Source organism: Amblyraja radiata, chromosome 23 (genome assembly GCF_010909765.2).
Source record: "Amblyraja radiata isolate CabotCenter1 chromosome 23, sAmbRad1.1.pri, whole genome shotgun sequence".
NCBI lineage: Eukaryota > Metazoa > Chordata > Chondrichthyes > Rajiformes > Rajidae > Amblyraja > Amblyraja radiata.
The window spans coordinates 12,535,274-12,555,926 of NC_045978.1; the positions used below are offsets into that span (position 1 = coordinate 12,535,274).

The 20,653-nt window shown below is 41.0% G+C and overlaps 1 protein-coding gene across 5 annotated transcripts in view; it reads right to left on the minus strand.

The window, feature by feature from the left end:
* The window catches only part of tshz2 (teashirt zinc finger homeobox 2), a 400,444-nt gene that overhangs the window by 174,710 nt on the left and 205,081 nt on the right, over nucleotides 1–20,653 (minus strand). For 3 of the 5 annotated variants that reach the window (XM_033041571.1, XM_033041570.1, XM_033041573.1), the window contains exon 3: nucleotides 14,317–17,414. In XM_033041571.1, coding sequence (XP_032897462.1) covers nucleotides 14,326–17,414 — 3,089 coding nt within the window. In that variant the 3' untranslated portion in view covers nucleotides 14,317–14,325. Of the gene's footprint in view, nucleotides 1–11,634; nucleotides 12,693–14,316; nucleotides 17,415–20,653 lie in introns of those variants that run through there. The other 2 variants (XM_033041572.1, XM_033041574.1) reach the window with 2 other exon arrangements.

Genomic DNA, 20,653 nt, shown 5'->3' on the forward strand with positions numbered 1-20,653 from the left:
AGAGAAAGCAGGTACAGGATACTGAGTTGGATGATCAGCCATGATCATATTGAATGGCGGTGCAGGCTCGAAGGGCTGAATGGCCTACTCCTGCACCTATTTTCGATGTTTCTAAGTTTCTATGTCCAACATAGGCTACCCAGATTCTAATTTGTAGCAATAGGTGATCTCTAGAATGTTATTGGTGTAGATTCATAGATATTAATATCTTTGAATGTCAAAGGAAAGCTTTGCACGTGTACAGTAACATTCATGAATGTTACTTGTCACCGATCAACCATTCCACTTTGTTGGATGCAGCAGCAGTGCGGATTCATTTTCTGGGGAGTTACATATAGAATTGAATATTGTTCACTCACGTCCTCATTTCAAACCTTATGGAAGATGAAGGGCAATTTATGAAGAAGTTGAAGATAGTTGGAGCTGGTCACTTCCCGAAGAGACTCCAATAACCCTGGCCATCTTCCTTGGTGGAGGTCTGATGTGAGAAGTGGAGAATTTTCCCCATGATTCCCCCTACCCTCTAGGGATGGCAACACAGTGATTCAATTGCTGGGTAAAAATCCAGAGTGCATTATTCATTTGAAGATGTGATTTTGAGATAACATGGGATTGAAATTCAATCATTTAAGTCAATTTGTAATGGAAAGCTTGCATCAGTAATAGTGACCACAAAACGTCATAGATTTAGGGTTAAACAGTTATCCTCTAGGCAAGAGTTTGTACGTTCTCCCCATGACATGCATGGGCTTTCTCCGGATGTTCCGGTTTCCTCCCACGCCCCAAAGTCGTACAGGGTTGTAAGTAAATTGGCATCCCTATCCAACCTGACTCTCAACTCCCCTCAGGAATGGCCTAATAAGTCACTTAGTTTAAGGGGAAATTAAGATTGCCACCAACATTCACATTCAGTAAATATATAAAACAAAAGTGATTTTTAAATAATAAAGAAACTTAAATGTTGCCTGGGCTACTTACAAACTCATTTTCAAATGTTGGCTTAATGTCCAGGCCAGTTACTCTCAGTTACTTCCAGAATTCAGTGCTTTCAACCATGATTGGACTAATATACCGAAGCTGTAATAAGCGCTAGAGTTAAAAGATTCTGGCAACATCTTGACATGGCATTGATGAGCAGGTTGTTAGTGTGTAAGTGCTGCCTGATGATACTTCCATCACTTTCCTGATGATGGAGAGATGGCTAATTGGCCAGATTGAATTTCTCCTGCCTTTTGTAAACAGGAGGTACCTGGGCAGTTTTCTATATGGTTAAGAGTCATGCTGGGGCCGTAATTGTATGAAGGACTTTGCTGGTTCTGTAGTGCAAGTCTTTGGCATTAGGGCCAGGACATTACCTAATCCCGCTCCCTTCAGTTAACCCAGTGCTGTCAGCTGTTTCATTACATCAAGCAGAGTAAATTGAATTAGCTAAATACTGAAACAAAAATACAGAATGCTGGCAGAACCCAACGTCAATGTTCGGGGTCCTGGCTCTGCATCGGGACTGAGGGAAGAGAAAGATTGCCAGAATATAGCAGTATACCACACTGATCTGTCTCTCCTCAGGCTTCTCTTTAGCTCACAAACCAATGGTATGAACACTGAATTTTCCAATTTTAAGTAAAACCAACCCTTGTGGTCTTCTTCCATATGCAGTCACATGTCTGCCTAGATTCTTTCCCTTTGTTAATGTTTTCCATCAGCTTCTTCTCCCTCGCCTGGTTCCAACTGCCCTTCATCTCCTCCCCGTCTAGGGGGAGTAGGGTGAATCTATGAGCCTTCATCCTACTCTCCCTCAAACAGCTACATAATGGCAATCATTCCTCTTCCTTGACATGTTGACATAAATCTTCTGCTCCACAGTTGCTGCTCGATCCGCTGAGTTTTATCCCCAGATTATAGTATCTGCACTCTCTTTTGATTTCATATGGCCAAAGACTGACTCCCATTACCGCAGGATTCACAGAAAGAACCAAAGAACGAGTTAACATTTGGCACATGCCTGAATTTGTGCCAATGTTCCAACCTTGGCTTTGGCACTCATGTGCCACATCAGGTGCATCCTCTTCATCTTAGGTGGTTAACTGTCCACCATAATTGCTGAGAGGATGAGGCAGAACTGCAGAGGTTTGGCTTAGTTCGAGGATTATGAGCACAGTTTACCACATATTGTTTTCAAAGTAAGTTCAAGTTACATTTATTGTCACATGCAACAATTGGTGCAGTGAGATTTCAGTTTCGATGCAGCCATACGAATAGAAATAACACAATACACGATAGAATTTAACATGAACATCCCCACACAGCGGAATCAAGGTTTCCCACTGGGAAGGAAGGCAATAAAGTTTGGTCATCTTCCTCTTCATTCACCCATGGTCGGGGCCTTTGAGCCCTCCGCAGTCGCCGCTATGGCGGCCTGATGTTCAGGCCCTCTCACCGGGATGATCGGAACTCCAACGTCGGAACGGAAGAACACTCTCACCAGCTTGGAGTTCAGAATCGGCCACTTCTTACTGGAGACCGCGGCTCCCGAAGTCCACAGGCTGAGCTGGGCGGAGATCCAACACTGGCATCCCTCGGCAAAGGATCCCAGGACTCCGCGATGTTAGGGACTTCAAGGGCTTCTTTCCAAACCATATAAAACGGCATTATTTTCCATACTGGGTCTCTCCTGCCATTGGGATGGAGCAGTCTGAGATGTTGGCTGAAAGGTTAATTGTTCCAGTTTAGATGCTAAGTCTCAAAATTTCCTAAATACCTCTCAGTAGGACCTGTCACATTCAACTCCTTAGGTATCCATAATTAAGTATGATTGTGATTATGTATGGTAGGCCTTTTACTGAATTGTATGCAAAAAATGAATTGAATTAAATCCTTTATTTGTCATTCAGACCTTTTGGTCTGAACGAAATATTGTTGCCTGCAGCCATACATGTAATAATAACAACACACAATAAACACAAATTAATATCCACCACAGTGAGTTCACCAAGCACCTCCTCACTGTGATGGAGGCAAAAGTCTTAGGGTTACTGTCTCTTCCCTCCTCTTCTCCCTCTGCGCTGAGGCGATACCCCACCGGGCGATGGTAAGTCAGTCCCGCGGTTCAAGCTCCGCGGCCCGGGGGTGGTCGAAGCTGCCGCCCTCCAGTCCAGCGGACGCAGCTGTTGCCACGGGAGCTCCGGAAAACAGGCACCAGCCTGTGACCTGCGAGCTCCCGACAATGTCGTCCACTGGCCCGCAGTTACTGACCAAAGGTTAATAAAGTACCATTGGACATTGAACCATATCGAGATTGTTGGTTCCGATCTATAGATTATTTTGTCAATTTAATCACGACATCTCTGCAATAAAAACCTATGCCTCCAAGTCCTCCAACCCAGGGTATAACTGACATTTTCAACATTGTTCCAAATGTTTTGCGCTACAGTCAAAAAGATTATATCCTGCCCACTGAGTACTTGAGCAGCAAAGCTGTTTGGCACATCAGAGATTTCCAGTCCCATTAGGTTATACTTTTCCAGTTTATAACTGTTGAATTTGTTTGCAATGCAATAAACAGGCTTTCTATAAATACTGAGGGTATTCTTTTTTTTGCTTTCAGATAAACATTGTTTTGCCTATTTCCTTTTATTCGGTAGCATAATCTGATAATATTCTGTACCATGTTATTTTTTTACAGATGCCACTCAAATGCTTACAAATGTCACTAGCCTGTTAGGATCAACTTTAGTAAGTATGCTATATTTACGTTTAATGGAGCTTAATCACAGAGAAGTGTGCAAAATTAGGTCTGAATAAATAGACTTTGACCACAATGGCATTTGACTTGAAAAATCACAAACATGTCATTAGTTTTAATAAATATGAAACGAGTAAATAGGTTTGTCCTTTTAAAGGTTACGTATATATTTTAAAAAATAAATCATATTTTAACCTCACACTTTTGTGACTGTATCATCTTCACAACCAGACATTCATCGGCCAACATCCATGCTAAAGCACTTCAGTTTTCATTTTTTGCTGTGATTATGTGGGTTTCTTGCTTGGCAAATATCCAAATGTCAATCTCTGATGTTAGAAGGCATCTACGACTGACAAAATTAAAATAAGCAAAATAAATGTTTCAAAAAGATTGAAAGCTTTACACATAAGAGTTGTACCCGTTAAAAATTTTAAATAGAAAATAACCTTCATCAATGGCCCGAATGAAGCTATACTTTCACTGCATTTACAGCAGAATATTTTATATTAATTTACTCTATTTAGAAACATTCACAGATACATAATCTCTGCCTCGACTGCCACTCAACCTCTACACTGCAGCCCTGTTAATAGAATGGATTAATAAAACACTAGAACTTTGTTGTTTTGCAATTACCTGAGTCAACTCTAGATGACTGACTGAACAAAGTATTCCTTGCATTGTTCAAGCACTTCAGTCATCTTTTTTATCTGAAAAGCCTAGCTCTCTAACAAATAACTGCTGCCAGAAAAATCAACTTCCTCAGCTATGGCAAGGCCTACATAATTTATAGCTTTAATATGCTCACTGAGGTGTATAGTCTATGACAGTAATTATAAATGCAATAAGAAATTATAGCTGAATGCTTTAACTGCATTAGGAGCCATTTGATGAACAATGATGATTGCTCCTCATTTTGAACAATAGAGGGCAAGTGAGTGTCAACGCATTAGAATATTTGCTGTTCTGCTCTGTTCTTTTTCCATTTACTACAGAATGTCAGTTGTCTATTATGAGGCAGCGATGTGATGTCCAGAGGTAGCTTATGACTTGACAGGCACAAAAATGCACAAAGGAACTAATCAGTTTAGTATGCAATGTCTTTCATTAGCACTTAAAATCTTAAGCTTTCTCTTTTTTTTTTCAGCTTAGGTACACGACGCGATTTAGATTTATTTAGGACAATAAATGTCACGTATGCAAATTTTTGATAAGTGATCATTTTTCTATGAACAGGAACTTTGATAATCCAAATTTCTTGATTTATGCTGATTACCATCATTCGTGTTAATTGTCTACAGTATGGAACATGCCTAAGTGAATATACTTTCATTTTCCAGCCACCATATGTTTTATCCGTTCTCTGTCCAATTTTTTTGCACACTGATTTCAGAATTGCTGTCACACATGATGACTTACAACCCACCCCTCCATCCAAAATAAAACCCTTCCTGTCAAAACATGGCAACTCAGCAAGCTTAGTAGCTCACACGGCTTTCAAAACAGGCCAATTGTGGCCATACGTATAATGTATTAATTGTGGATTAATGGGAGGTGGTCTTGGAGGCAAGACTGCTCCTCAAACTTGGACCTTGGACAATACAGCTCACCCCCTCCATGACACAATGGTCCACCACCTGAGGAGTACCTTCAGCAACAGACTGGTTCCACCAAGATGCAGGACAGAATGTCACAGGGGATCGTTCTTCCCTGTGGCTATAAAACTGTACATCTCCTCCCCTTTCTGTTGTGGGGTAGACTGAGACCGACTCCCCTCCTCCCCCACTCCCCCGCCCCACTCCCCAATCTTTGCACATCCCCAATCCTTTCCACTCGTTACTTTAATTTCATGTTTCGTGTCTTTTGTGTTTTTATCCATTTCCCATCTGGGATAAATAAAGTTATTTCATATTGTATCGTATCCCACAGGGTGAGACTGTGGGAGGGGAAGGTAATATGAATAGGAGTGAGACTACCTATTTAAATTCCTTAAATATCTTTATATTAACACATAGGAAACGGTAGATTTGTAAATTAAACTAAACTGTATACACCAATCAGTGCAGACAAAATAATTCATTTTTCCTGTTTGTAATATGCATATTATAATTTATATTTGTATACTTTTATACATTCATATAATTATATACATATAATGTTGCAAATTATTTCACCAAAGGAAATGTTGTACATATGCTGACTCAACAGTTTTAAATGATTATGAAGTCAACTCAGGGTTTTCTATTTATTCATCTGTTCATTGAATCTGGGTGTTGTTGACAACACCAGCATTTATTGCACATCCCTACTTGTCCCGTTGGAAGTTTGTGGTGATCTGCCTTCTTGAACTGTTGCAATCCACACTGTAAAGCTGCCCTATGTTGCTATTGGGTAATACACACAAGATCTTTGACTTGGTAATGATGAAAGATCGTGCCCAACTTGGAGGGGAACCTGCAAGCGATGTCCCTGTGCACCTCCTACCCTTGCCCTTCTCAGTCCGAGAGGCAGTCAGAATAGCCTTGGTGAGTAATTGGAGTGCTTTGTGTAAATAACACAAAATGGAGGTGGAGTGAATGACTGGGTGGCGTGTTTGATGGTGTCCTGGTCAAGCAATCTCTTTGTTCTGGATGGCGAGTTTCATGAGAGTTGTTGGAGATGTGCTCATTGGAGATCGATCATACTTTCAATTTGTGCCATGAAGATAGTGGAAAGGCCCTGGGTGTTAGGATGCTCCTCACTTGCCACAAGGTGCCCATTTACAGGGTTGGTCCGGTTGAGTTGCTGGGCAGTGGCAGTAGCATACTCAGCAATGGTAATGCCACTGAATGTCAAAGGTAGATGCGTAAAATTGTTCTTGGTGATTTTTTCTTATCCGGCACATCAGAGACCCAAAAGATACTTGTGACTTCTGTGGCATGGCCATTTCATTTGCCAAGGAGTTGTGAATGGAATTGAACATTATTGACCCATCAGCAAACATACCCACTTTGGAGCTAAAGGTGGAGGGAAGGTCATTGATGAAGCACATGAGAAGATGGTGGTTGGGCCTACAATACAGCCCTGAAGAACTTCTGTTGTGAAGTCTGGGGCTGTACCTGCACAACTATGAAGGATATGTTCAGATGAATGCAATTAACCAAAGTTAAAAGTAAACATATAAATGTTTTTTCTCCTTTTCTCATTGGGTTGAGGGAAGGGTACCCATGTGAAGTAGCAAAGTACTTTGCAAAAGTGGCTGGTTGTTGGGCGAGAGACCTGTTCTGAATGTTTGAAAGATACCTGCCATTGCCTTCAGCAGGACGTACTGGATGCACTTTTTTCCGGGAATGTCATTTAAAAATCCAACTCTCTCTTTGTGCTCTCCTTGCGGTTCTGCTCTCTTTGTGGTTCTGAGTAAATATCAAGGTCAACACCTCTTTTGGGTGAATACCAGAAACATACAAAAAAAAATGTGAACAAACCTATTATAGATCAGAAATGTTTTCAAAGTATCCCTAGACCATTTATGAAACTGATCATTGAGCAAATTTTAGATCAATTATACGGGGAACCTAAGCCTAAATTTCCAGTCCAGTTTCCTTAAAATGTCCAGTTGTCTAAGACTACATGACCTGTCATGGTAGTCAGTGACAGGATTTAACTTATGACCTTTATTTTTAATCTGTCACTGCAGGGCTTTTAAATTTCCACTTTAATAATTAATGTAACATAATATAATGTTGGTCTGAGGACACTAATTGTTCTTTTAATGCTGTCAGCCCCATGGGGATTACTTTATGTGACATACATCAAGATTTTGCACTAGGTTTTTAATGAGGAAAGTTCCAGAAAGAGGTGATTGTAAAGAAGATAAGTGTAAGGACGCTGGCTAGCTCTGTAAACTGTTTTGTGCTCAAAGTACCTCTGCCGATAGCTTAAATTACCAACTAGAGAGTGAATAAGGGAATCCTGAGACTTGGTGTCAGAAGTGCTGCTTGTTGTCATTATGGGTTTTAGATACTGTCTGAACCCGAATACAACTGCCAGATCCAATCCTTCAGAATTAAGACAATGCCCCGATGCCTGCCATGCAACAGCGAGCTGTACATTTTAATTGAGATAACAGAGGATAGAATAAATATATTCACCCAACCCATAAGACTTTCTGTCATTTAACCTGTCTAAGGAATGGAGAGAATCGAAGGAAAAACGTACATTGTATATTGAATGGGCCACGACAGATAAAATATAAGATTTACTGTATCACATTGGGCACAAGAAAAGGTCTAAAAAATGCAAAGACCACAAATGAGATACGGGGAAATTTATTGGATGAAAACCATCTACAGCTGAAACTAGGTGACGTTTCGGGTCATTGTCCTGAAACGTCACCGTCGTCTGAAGAAGTGTCCCGACTCAAAACGTCACCGTTTCATGTTCTCCAGAGATGCTGCCTGACCCGCTGACTTACTCCAACACTTTTTTAAAAATAATTCAGACCTGCAGTTCCTTGTGTTTACAACTGAAACCATTGATTACACTAGTTCAATACATGAACTAGGAATATGGATAATGCTTCGGTATTTTCTGAAAAGAGTTAAGATTATTTGCAGTTAGTTGCAATTTCACAGATCTGAAGATCTCACACATCAGAAATCATATTACTTTGAGAAACCAGAAAGATGTCACAATTTTCTTGGAATTAATACGTTAAAGTAGATGGAATGAATACAGTTATACCATGACAGCACTGTGAAGATTGATTCAACATGAACAACCTCTACAGCCACACCACTCATTGATGTGTGTGCATATGTTTATCCAGGCACATGAATGAAAAGGGAAATCAGGGACTTTATGCAAAAATACAAGATCTTCTGATCTCAGGAAACCAATGATAAACCAAAGATAAAAGCTTCATTTGAAATGTCCCATTCAAACTCTGCACAGAAGTTGATCTAAATCTATTTTATCTGGATGGGAAAATTTGTTTCATGTCCAGTTGACGCTCTTAAATGCTGGGAGATCGATTAATTGGTGGCCATTCATCTGCTCAAAGATATGACATTCCTGCAGTGCCGACAATGGATAGTAGACCGCGGTTCACAGAAGATAGACAAGAAGGGTGGCAGAAGGCCATTTCATTTCAATCAGTCCCACTTGAGCATCTTTGCCCTTGGCAGGACTCCAACCCGGATGAAGATGGAAAGATTTATGACAAGGCAAACTAGAACTCTACTCCTAACTACTGACTGGATTAGGGAATTGTATGTGCAAAACAAGTTCAAAAAGGCAACTGAACACAAACGAAAAAACTCAGGCACACTACCATAGGGATACGACAGAAAACCTACCACTGATTGGCACATAATACGCAGTTTTAGCTCACATCGGACTAATACCAGATCTGGCATCAAACATTGACAATTTAAGATACACCATACCCCAGCTTATTGGAGATAATGGTGGACGAGGGAAGCCTAAATCAGAGGAATAGATGCCATTTCTCTGGGACCACCGCAGAGGTTTGTTTGATGGAAACAGAAAAGAAGTTACAAGATGCACCATTAACATAGAAACATAGAAAATAGTTGCAGGAGTAGGCCATTCGGCCCTTCGAGCCTGCACCGCCATGCAATATGATCATGGCTGATCATCCAACTCAGTATCCTGTACCTGCCTTCTCTCCATACCCCCTGATCCCTTTAGCCACAAGGGCCACATCTAACTCCCTCTTAAATATAGCCAATGAACTGGCCTCAACTACCTTCTGTAGCAGAGAATTCCAGAGATTCACCACTCTCTGTGTGAAAAATGTTTTCCTCATCTCGGTCCTAAAAGATTTCCCCCTTATCCTTAAACTGTGACCCCTTGTTCTGGACTTCCTCAACATCGGGAACAATCTTCCTGCATCTAGCCTGTCCAACCCCTTAAGAATTTTGTAAGTTTGTATAAGATCCCCCCTCAATCTTAACCCCGCAGTGAGAGAAAAACATAGACCTTTGGAGGACTGCAGCTAATTTGGAACAATTCAGGCAGCACTGTCCTTCAACCCAGATCTGGCTGTACAGTGGACAGAGATTAAACTGTAATGTAGATATTTTATCTTGTCTTTCTTCAATAAAGGAGGGATACATTACATGTGTTGCATATGGTCATGGACAACAACTTCTCTTTTAATGCTGTCACCATTTTAAGGATTGCTTTTATGTGACAATAGCTGATTAAGGCTTCATGAGAAAAGTTAAAGCAGGAGGCAAATGGAAATAAAACAATTATAAGGAAGCTGGCTGTCTCTGTAAGTAGCTATATGAATGAAATATCTTTGTTGATAATTTAAATGACCAATTATTTCCCGTCTTAGAATAGTATGAATACAATTGATTGACTGTTCATTTTGGTCCAAAACCTGAGCTGTTAACTTTTAAGAATAACAATTGAATTCCTAAAGTATCTGTCATTTTGCACTTCTAATTAGACATTTAAAAAAATGAGGGCGCATCATCAACTCTGAAATTTAAGCTATGTTAATTAAAACAGAAAATGCTGGAAAATACTCAACAGGTCAGGCAATATCTTGGAGAGAGAAAAATAGTTTGTTTCAGATTAATGAGCTTTCATTGGATCCTGATTGACTTTCTGAGTATTTGTAGTACTTTTTATTTCAAATTGTCAGTGGCGGGTTCTTGTTCACACCTACATTATTGCAATGCCAAATAACTTTGTAAAGGAAAGATTTTAACAAGAATATACAGTTGGAAACTTTTTTTTCCGTGTGAATCAATGAGTCAATAATTTGACCCACGTGCTTAAATTCAATTCATACAGCAGCACAGTGATGCAGCGGTAGATTTGTTGTTTTACAACGCAAGAGATCCAGGTAAAATTCTAACTAAGGGTGCTGTCTGCATAGAGTTTGTTCGTTCTCCCTGGGACCGCTTGGGTTTTCTCCGGGTGCTTCAGTTTCCTCCCACATTCCAAAGACATGCGGGTTTGTAGGTTAATTGGCTTCTGTAAATTGTCCCTAGTGTGTAGGATGCAAAAGTGGGACAACATAAAGCTAGTGTACAGGTGATCGTTGGTCAGCATGGACTAGGTGGACCGAATGGCTTGTTTCCACACTGTATCTTTAAACTAAACTAATATTGATATTTGATACTTCAATGCCATAAAAAATGCAATGGCCAGAATTCAAATTCCTAATTTTTCTCCTGAATAAATAGATAAGAAAAATAATTATTCCTGAAATCTTTGGTGACAACATATCAGATCAATTTTATGTCTAGGAGTTCACAATATCGGAAACCAATTAATGGGCCTCGTCTCTGTAACTTCGCAGTAAGGTGGAAGGGGAAGATTGGAGGAGAGGGAGGGAAGAATATTAATGGGGGGGGGGGGGGGCGGGGGGGGGGGGATCAGATGAAGTGGTGAGAAGGTACAAGAGGGACAGGTTCAGGGAAGCTATTTATGTGAGAGTGATGATTACATCTAAGGAGAAGATTGTAAGATGGGATGCAGAGGTGGGATGGCAAGCAAATTAGTATGAGTTAAGAAGGTGAGGGAGTTAAGGTGTTCAAAGTTCGCCGTCTGTGGTAGAATACATAATGAGCAAGATAATGATGCAAAGTACATCCTTTGATATTTTGTTTTACTTTAGTTTTAGTTTAGAGATACAGCGCGGAAACAGGCCCTTCGACCCATCGAGTCCGCACCAACCTGCAATCCCTGCACCTTAACACTATCCTACACTAGGGCCAATTTTTACATATCTACCAAGCCAATTAACCTACAAACCTGTACGTCTTTGGAGTGTGGGAAGAAACCGAAGTTCCCAGAGAAAACCCACACGGTCAGGAGAACGTAAAACCTTTTTACAGACAGTACCCGTAGCCAGGATCTAACCCGGGTCTCTGGTGCTGTAAGCACAAGCACTATAAGGCAGCAACACTACCATGTCGCCTCTGGAGCAAGAATTTATGAATTAATATTAGTTTGATGAAAAACGTCATAAAGTGAAATCACAACTTAAATGTTCTCCTAAAGTGCCCAAAACACATTTCTGAAATGAACTTTTGAGGTAAGACTTTATACAAATTTTACTTTGAAAAGAGGCTCTAAGAGTCATTAGTTTCCAATCACTTTACAAAAAAGCCCGATTCCATCAGAATTTAGTTCTACAGCATTGGATGGATTGGAGTATAAATAGCACATAAATACCATTCATTCAGCAAACATTACATATGACATAAAATTTAAACAGAATTAAATGATATTTTCTTTTAGATGCAAGTCCCCCATACCAGCCATTATTAGTAATTTAAGCAGCAAATGTTGTGGGCTTATTTAGCCTCAGAATTGGAATTGAAATTCAAAACTGGTGTTTGATCAAGGCTAATTGCTTCATAATCAGATTGACTGTCAGCAAGGCACATTTACACGACAATGTAAAACTCTGATCAAAGCCATGTTGGTATAAATTCTACTGACATAGAAATAACGGCTTAAAATGTTATCCACTGGTTCTTGGAGTCCATTGCTTGGAAAAATGGACTGCAAGGTGATGTTATCTCACTCTGGTTATCCTTTGAGATTCTACAACAGATTCGTTTCCCAAATAAAAAAATCTTTGCACGTTGAACGGTGATTAATGCCAGCTTGGCGCAAGGGCGCGTGGGCCCAACATTCCAATGTCTATAATGTCAAAAGTATCATCTGCTTTAGATTTGACAATTCCAGAATTATGCCCATATTCACCCACTATCCAGTTAATAGGCCTTGTCTCTGTAACCACATCAAGGTGAGAAGGTCTGCTGTTCAGTCATTGACTCTTCTACTTCTTCATTGTCCCTCCTGCATTGTCTCCCCACTTCCCAGCATTACATATCGATTCTGACTTGCTGCTCAGGTGTCCATTCTGAGGCTACAATTGAAGCGATACTACTTGGCTGATGGACGCAAGTCTCAGCTGTACTGGCAAATAGCAAAGACTAATTTCCTCATAACCCAGTTGGACTACACAATTGCACAATCTCTTCAAGATCTACATAGCTGAATAGAGTAAATGCCAGGACATACATACTGTACTCACTGTCAACCTCTCCCCACTGTGTTCAACTGCAACCCAATCTAAGGAGGCAAGTTCAATCTGTGGCTAAAACTCTCCAATGTGTTTCACTCTCGTGACCAAAGACACATTTCTGCACACCCACCAATCCTCCCCATTCCAATCTATTTCTCATCAGTTTCAATGACTAATGATGTGGCAAAATATCTAACGGTATTACTATTGCTGGATAACAACCTGAGAGACTGCCAGATTATATATGATAAACATACAGATACAGCAAACATCTGTTGACTATTCCAAATAAAATCTGTGTAGCGTTTGCTTTATACCTTACATCTGTGTCAACTGCTTGAGTTGTTTTTTTTCCCATTTGTATAAACCAATGCTACATTAACCATTGCAGCTCTTCACGGCAAAACCATTTCCAATACATTATCTGATGTTGAATGAAAAATACCTAGTGTATTATTTTTTCCACAGAAAGCTGCAAGGGTTGGCTTACTATAATATACATTTATATTTATACAGTTTCATAAACAACATGATCTTGATCATTCAATAAACATTTAAAAACAAAACAAGGCACAGTTATTTCTATCATCCTTTTGAAATAGACTCAAGAAAAATGGATTTATCACAAATATTATTTACAGAGATTTTTATTCTGAGAAGCACCAGGCATCAAATATTAATTTCATTTCTGTACTTAGGAATTATTTCATGATATAAACAATTATACCCATTTATATAAACCTATTTTTTTATTTGAGAATATTTATGCAATAACAGCAAAAAGCAGATTTAAAAAATGTAATATTAGAGACAAATGTGTTGCACGTGCTGTTAGTCAGCTGATTCTGAAACACTGTTTGCAGTGGAAATAGATTTTTATGGTGAAAGTTGTCAAAGCCAGTAGCACAAAATGGACCCTGAATGAATGAGCAGTGCCTTTTACACTGCGCCCAATTTCCTTTAACATTGATTTTAATGGAAAAGTAAACTGGGCACTGTACTAAATGGACTGTTGATTTGGTATCAGTCTGTTTCTCTGCTATTGTTTGATTGACTTGCATGTGAATACATTCTCAGAATTACTAGTAGGTTTTGGCTCTTCTATGTCCAAACTGCCTGGGAGACCATTAAAAGTCAGAATAAATGCCTTTGTAAATAGCTGAAACTACGATAGAAGTTGACAAGATAGAATGTCGTTAACAGTAAGAATGGGATGAAGGGCACTTCATTCTGAGAAACTAACAATCAAGAACATTGCATAGAATTTCACAAACACACCAGAATATAATCAATTTAAAGTACAGCAAACCACTGTCTATCATGATACCATGGTCATTGGAAATATGCTCCAAATTTAAAAAGCAAAATAACTTTTAGAAAAGCTACCTACTTCTCTTGCTTACTGCAATTTTATGGAATATTTTTTTTGCTCAACACACGTTTGAGTGACTCACCTTCATAATGTGACATTTAAATGACTGAAGATAATGGAAACAGTTTTGATGCTCACCTGGAGATGCTACTCTTCCTCTATTTCAGTTACATACTGCGAATGATTCTCTGGTGATTTCCCATGTGTTTTGCTGAGATGCAGTTTTACTGCATGCTTGCTAGCAAAAGTTCGTTTGCACAGATTACACTGGAACTTGCTGCCTGTGTCCTCATCTGCTACAGTTGGTCTCACTGACTTCTCAGATGACACCTTTGAAACTTCTTGCTCCCCTCTTGCATGCTGTACAGAAATCTTTGCCATATCTTTCATAGTGAAGCCCAAATGGAATTCCAAATGACCAATATAACTGGAAGGAGTCCTAAACTGGGAGGCACAATCATTGCAGTAGAAAATTGGATGCCCTGTATCTAAGTTCTTAAGGAACTTCGTTCCACCTGTCTTTCTCAATTGATATTTTACATTGGCAAGCCAGTGACTTATGGTGGTCATGGTGAGTCCAGTAAACTTTGAAATATGCATTCGGTCTTGTGGACCTAGATCAGATAATAAATATTTGCCTTCTCCTGTTTGCCACAGACTGGCAGCAAATTGGGCCTGCAGAATAAGAAGATGCTGTGGATTCCAGTTTGACTGCCTACCTTTTCGTTTCTGAACTGGTAAAAAATCCATTGATATATCTTCAAAGCTCCTCACGTCGGTCTCTAACCTTTCCGCTGACATCTTTGATGAGGTAGAAGGTTTTGGTGTCGTACCTTTTGGGAGGACCTTTACCATATCAGCAATATCAGATAGCACGTGTTTGGAAGGTAACGAAGTAAAGGGTTTGACAGCGTTTGAGTGGATGGCTTTGCCACTCTTCGATTTGGTGAGATCTATTGGCTGATCACTGCTTTCGTAGTAATAACTATTAGCAATATTGGATGGCTTTATTAAACTTGGCGGTGAAGCTGATTTCTCCAGCAGGCTCTTATTGAGTCGACAAAGCATCGTTACAGGGTCTAGGTTTGAGGTCAGGGGCTTGGCCGCTTTGCCAAGGTGAGTATTCATTATCGACTGCAGTGCACTAAGTGGGCTGACTGAAAGGTGTTCAGATGGGTGATCTGTGATCACTGTTAGTCCAGAACATCCATTGGTTAAAGAAAAGTTTGGAGATACTGCTTCACTCTTTACAGGCTCGTTCTTGAAGATTTGCTTCACTTCTTCAGCTTCTTTCAAACAAGGCGAGTCTGCCTTTGGGAGATCAGTGAGGGTCTCTGACTTTATTGGGCTCTCACTTTCCTTTTTACATGGCAAAAGCAGCGCAGACTGGAGGTTTAACTTTGGATCCTTTTTCTCGATATTGCTTTCTTCCAGCTTGGATGAAATCTGTTCGTGAACCGGGCTAATTGGTTCCTCCTTGATTTGGTCATTGTTGGACTGAAGCCCTTGGTTTTGGCTGCTTGTAATTACAGAGAAATACCTGACTTTTGGAGCTATAGGTTTCAGGTTTGGCTTAACTTGCAATATCTGAGTACCAAGTTGCATAGGCTTAATCATTCCTGGAAGCTGGTAGGCAGCATGGATGCTGGGATATGCACTCCAGCTGGGACTCCCAGTTTGGGCTTTGTTGATGGCTGAAGCAACAGTGTTTTCAAGTGACTTGAGAATGTCACCACCTCCCTTCGAGCTCTCCTCCAGATCTTCTTCTCTTATGTATTGATATTGAAGCGTGGAACCAAACATCTTCTCTGGATTGTCCCCCTTGCAATCGTCTTTGTCTTGAGGTGATTTCTCCACGTTCTCTGTTATCTCGTGCTTTTCTTCACTTTTGTTATCTTCAACCGCGGGTGGAGTTAAGGAATCTGGCGGCAATTTGTTGACTGGTGCCAGAGGCTGGATCTCGTTTGACGGCGCTTCTGTGATGGACTGTGCTTTGTCCATGGCCAAAGGGTCAAAAACAATCTGCTTTCCCTTTTTCGATGCAGAGTTTGTTACCTTAAGGAAGTGCCCCGTCACCATCATGTGGGCTGTGAGTTGCTGCAGGGTATCATGAGAGCTTCCGCATTCCATGCACTTCAGAATTTGCGACTTGCAGGCTTCAAATTGCCAGGTGTAGCTGGCACCATTTTGATAACCGTACCGATTGTTAGACGACACGTAGGGGTTTGAATTCTTGTGTGCTTCGCCTGTGAATGTCCCTGCAACTCCAGTGGTTGAATCCGGTGAACAAGGCTGATTGACTTCATGCTGGGCCCGCTTTTTAGTGGGAGGGACTAACTTTGATCCGATTGGTGGCATTGGTTCCTTCAGAGGCACTTTCTGGTAATGTTTTGTTTTAATCATATGAACGCTCAAATCTTGAAGGGACTCAAAAGAATGACCACAGTACATGCACTTTAACACTTTCTGGGCATCATGCATACCATCCATATCCTGCAAGGCTCGTTTCCGTGACTTTGTCCAACTGGTGTTGTGGTCCACTTTTTTTTTGTGGTTATTGTCTTGGTAATGGCCTGTGTCACTCATGTGCACGGTTAGTTCTACCAAAGTGTCATATGCTGCACTGCATTCTTTGCAGCGGAACCTACTGGCGCCTGTGAAAACAGTCCCAAACAACTTGTTATTTTGCCTGTACAACTGCACCGAACTGAAAAGATTTGGTTTCGGCATGGGTCTGCAAGAGGAGGTCTGTTGAAATGTTTTGGATAATGCATCTTGGTGCCAATCAAAGCTACTTTTGGTGCTCTCATTGCTGCTTTTGCAGCTCGTCCTTTCAGCCTTTGATTGTTTGAGGTCAAAGCCTAGACTTGACCAATACGAATCGGAGAGAAAGCTAGCATAAACGGCTCTCATTGCCCCCAAACTGTTCTGTTGGCCATTCTTCGTCTCTCCATTCGACTGTTCTTCCTTTTCTTGCCCGTCCCGGGAAGAAATGCTTTTAAAATCAGCCAACCTATCACTGGTATCACTTATGTGCGACTCGCACTCTGCATCTTGGTTGGACATTGCACTAATTGGGGAATTCTGGTAACTGTAGCTGCCTTTGCTGTCTTCCTCTTCCTCCTCCTCTTCCTCCGTGCACATGTAACCATTGCCTTGTAACTCCTCTGCAGAAGGGCTGCCATCTTCTCCTTCTCTCAGTTCTCCCGTCTTTAAGTCTTCTTCGGGGACATAAACTGAAACATAAATTAAGATGGACATTGTAATTGGTAAAAATTGAACCAGAACAGAAATCTGCAACATTGGCACAAAGTAATGACTCCCCCCCCCCCCCACCCGACCTCTGCCCTCCCCACCCCTTCTCTTCCCCAGTCATGTTTAACCTGATGAGGTTCAATCTCCCGATTTCTGTACAATTACTTTACATGCCAGTTGTCTTCTCTTTCCTAATCCCTAAAACCGCGCAATGATGGATTTGGTTGCAAAATGGAAGATGAGACCAATTCAAACATAATCTCATTAAAATAGCGACGCATCCAGCAATTTAATTGCGTATTTAAAAGAACGACAAAGTACAATACTGAAACGGTTTTGTTCGATTGCAGGCAATAAATTATATCACTGCTTACGTTTGGTCAATTTTGTCCTCATTAATAGGAGGGACATCAATGGGAGAAAAAAAAATTCACTATCATCACCGTGAATCTGCATCAAATATTCTCTGAACAGGTACTGTATAGCTGTGGGCATACTAGTGGTATTGCTGTACAAGTGCAATCATGTGCTTTAACCTTCGTGTCAGTAGTGATCTTCTGTCTACACTGGTGTGATATGCCTGGTATAATTATGTTTATTATAGATGTTTTTTTATGCTTATGCATAACATTACACCTGTTTTTCACACTAGCCATTTCATACTGAGGGATTGTTTCTCTTTTGAATTCCATAAAGGGAATTTATTAAGGCCAGGCAAATCTTGCAGCTGAGTGCAATTAACTGGGACACACACTAAACTGGAACATTACGGAGGAGCAGTAAGTAAATCAATTTTCTCCAGCCATGTGCACGATCCATCGATTCTAGTTCATCAACAATGATGATGAATTCCTGTACACAAGGAGCAGCCTTTCAGAAGACTGCACTTTATACAAGTATGAGAAGCTTTTCCTTCTGATATTCAGATTGGACATAGTTGTCCACTATGAAATTAGGAACTATCCAACCCAACGTAGGTATAATGAAACAAGAGTGATTTTAACCACTGCACCGCATCTGTAGTATCTCTGTCCATCTCTCACACAACACATGGTGGGAAGTAGCAGCTAACTGGAAGTTGGATACATTCTAAATAGACTAAACTTTCAGTTGTGCACCAAAGAAATCCTTAGCCGTGAGGTAAAAGACCAAAGGATAAATTATGAGGATCACGTATGAGGAGTTTGGGATTTGGAGAGTAGACCTCAGTGTGGGGAGGGGAGGTCTATTCTTACCTCTTGGGTCAAAGGAGCTATATTGTCTCTCAAACCTATCAAAGGAAATTAGAAAATATAAAACAATACAGGGACTAAACAAAGAGACCAGTCTGAAGAAGGGACTCGACCTGAAACGTCACCCATTACTTCTCTCCAGAGATGCTGCCTGGCCCGCTGAGTTACTCAGTATTTTGTGTCTACCAGGGACTAGACTTAGTGGACATACCTACCAACCCCCACAGTTATCTTGGCTACACCTCCTCCCACCCTGCCTCTTGCAAAGATGCTATCCCCGACTCTCAATTCCTCTGTCTCTGCCACAGCTGCTCCCAAGAAGAGGCTTTCCATACATCGAAGATTTCCTCATTCTTTAGAAAACCTGGTTTCCCTCCCAGTTGCCATAGATGGTTCCATCACTCATGTCTCTTCTGTGTCCCGGAGTTCTACACTCACTCCCTCTATCCCCAGAGACAACAAGGACAGAGTTCCTCTGGTCTTCTGACACCCAACCAGCCTCTGCATCCAACATATCATCCTCTGACATTTCCATCACCTCCAACGAGATCCCACCACTAATCATATCTTCCTATCTCCACCTCGCTTAGAGACTGCTTCCTCCGCAACTCCTTGGTTCACACATCCCTTCCCACTCAATCCACCCCCTCCCCAGATATTTTTCCCTACAACCACAGGAGATGCAACACCTGAACTTATACCTCCTCCCTTGACTCCCTACAGGGGTCCCAGCAGTCCTTCCAGGTGAGACAGAGATACACACATACCTCCTCTAACTTCATCTACTGCATTTGGTGTTCCCGATGTGGGCTCCTGTACATTGGTGACACCAAGCGTAGACCGTTTTGTTGAACACATGAGTTCGGTCCGCCAAGGCCTACTGGATCTTCCAGTTGGCAACCACTTTAACTCCCCTTCCCATAATGACCTTTCTGTTCTGGACCGCTTGCATTGCTAGAATGAGGCCACATACAAATTGGAGGAGCAGCACCTCATATTTCACGGGTAGCCTACACTCTAGCAGTATGAATGTTGGATATTACTTTTTTTGTAACTTCCATCAACAGCTCCCTTTTCACCCTCCCCCGTCCAGTAAAAGTCTCCACAGTTGACAACTATGTATCCCTCTTGGGCTCACACTTGTCTCTAGCCCACAGTTGGCCTATCAGACAACCTTCTTGCCTGAGGTCAACTGTTGCTGGCCCTGATTTCTCCTGTTTTTATCTCTCTTTAAGCCCCCCCCACTCTCCTTACTACAATCAGTCTGAAGAAGGGACCTGACCCGAAATGTCACTGATCCATTTTTTCCAGAGAGTTACTCCCGCATTTTGTGTCCCTTTCCCTTTTTCGTATCCCATTGCCGCTTCATACCATAACCTCTGCATCTCCAGGCCATAAATGGTGCAAACACACACCTTCCCTTCATAGCCCATCTCTTATCAAAACCCAACATTTCGCCCATTTTTCCTTTGAATAACTAAGAACTCCCAGTTTCCGAAATGCTTAAAGGAGCAGATTAAAATCGGAAGCTAGTGGGAGGCAGCACATCCTGAGAAGCTAAATTCCACAACATGTTTTTAAGAAGCTACCTAATGTATTTAATTCCAGCTGCATTTGTTTTAACATACCAGAGGTCTCACTGAGTATGATTGCTTTACCAAAATCTCTAGAAAGCCTAAAGAACTGCTGGAGCATTTTGATGACCTTATCTCTCTCCTAAATGCTGCTGAGCGAGAGTGTGGAGCTGCCTGGACCAACATCAGAAGATAAACCTTATCCAGACTTTACGTCTGAACTGCCTTTGCACTCATAGAAAGAATTACCTGCCTTGAACTGATTGGAAATGTAAATGCAGAGATAAAGTACAATCTATAAAACATATTCTGCACCACATCTCAGTCCATGTCTTTGACAGATCAATGTCCACAAAATAACTTCCAATGCCTCATCGACCTCTATATTGTTTTTTTTTTACCATTGGCCATCAC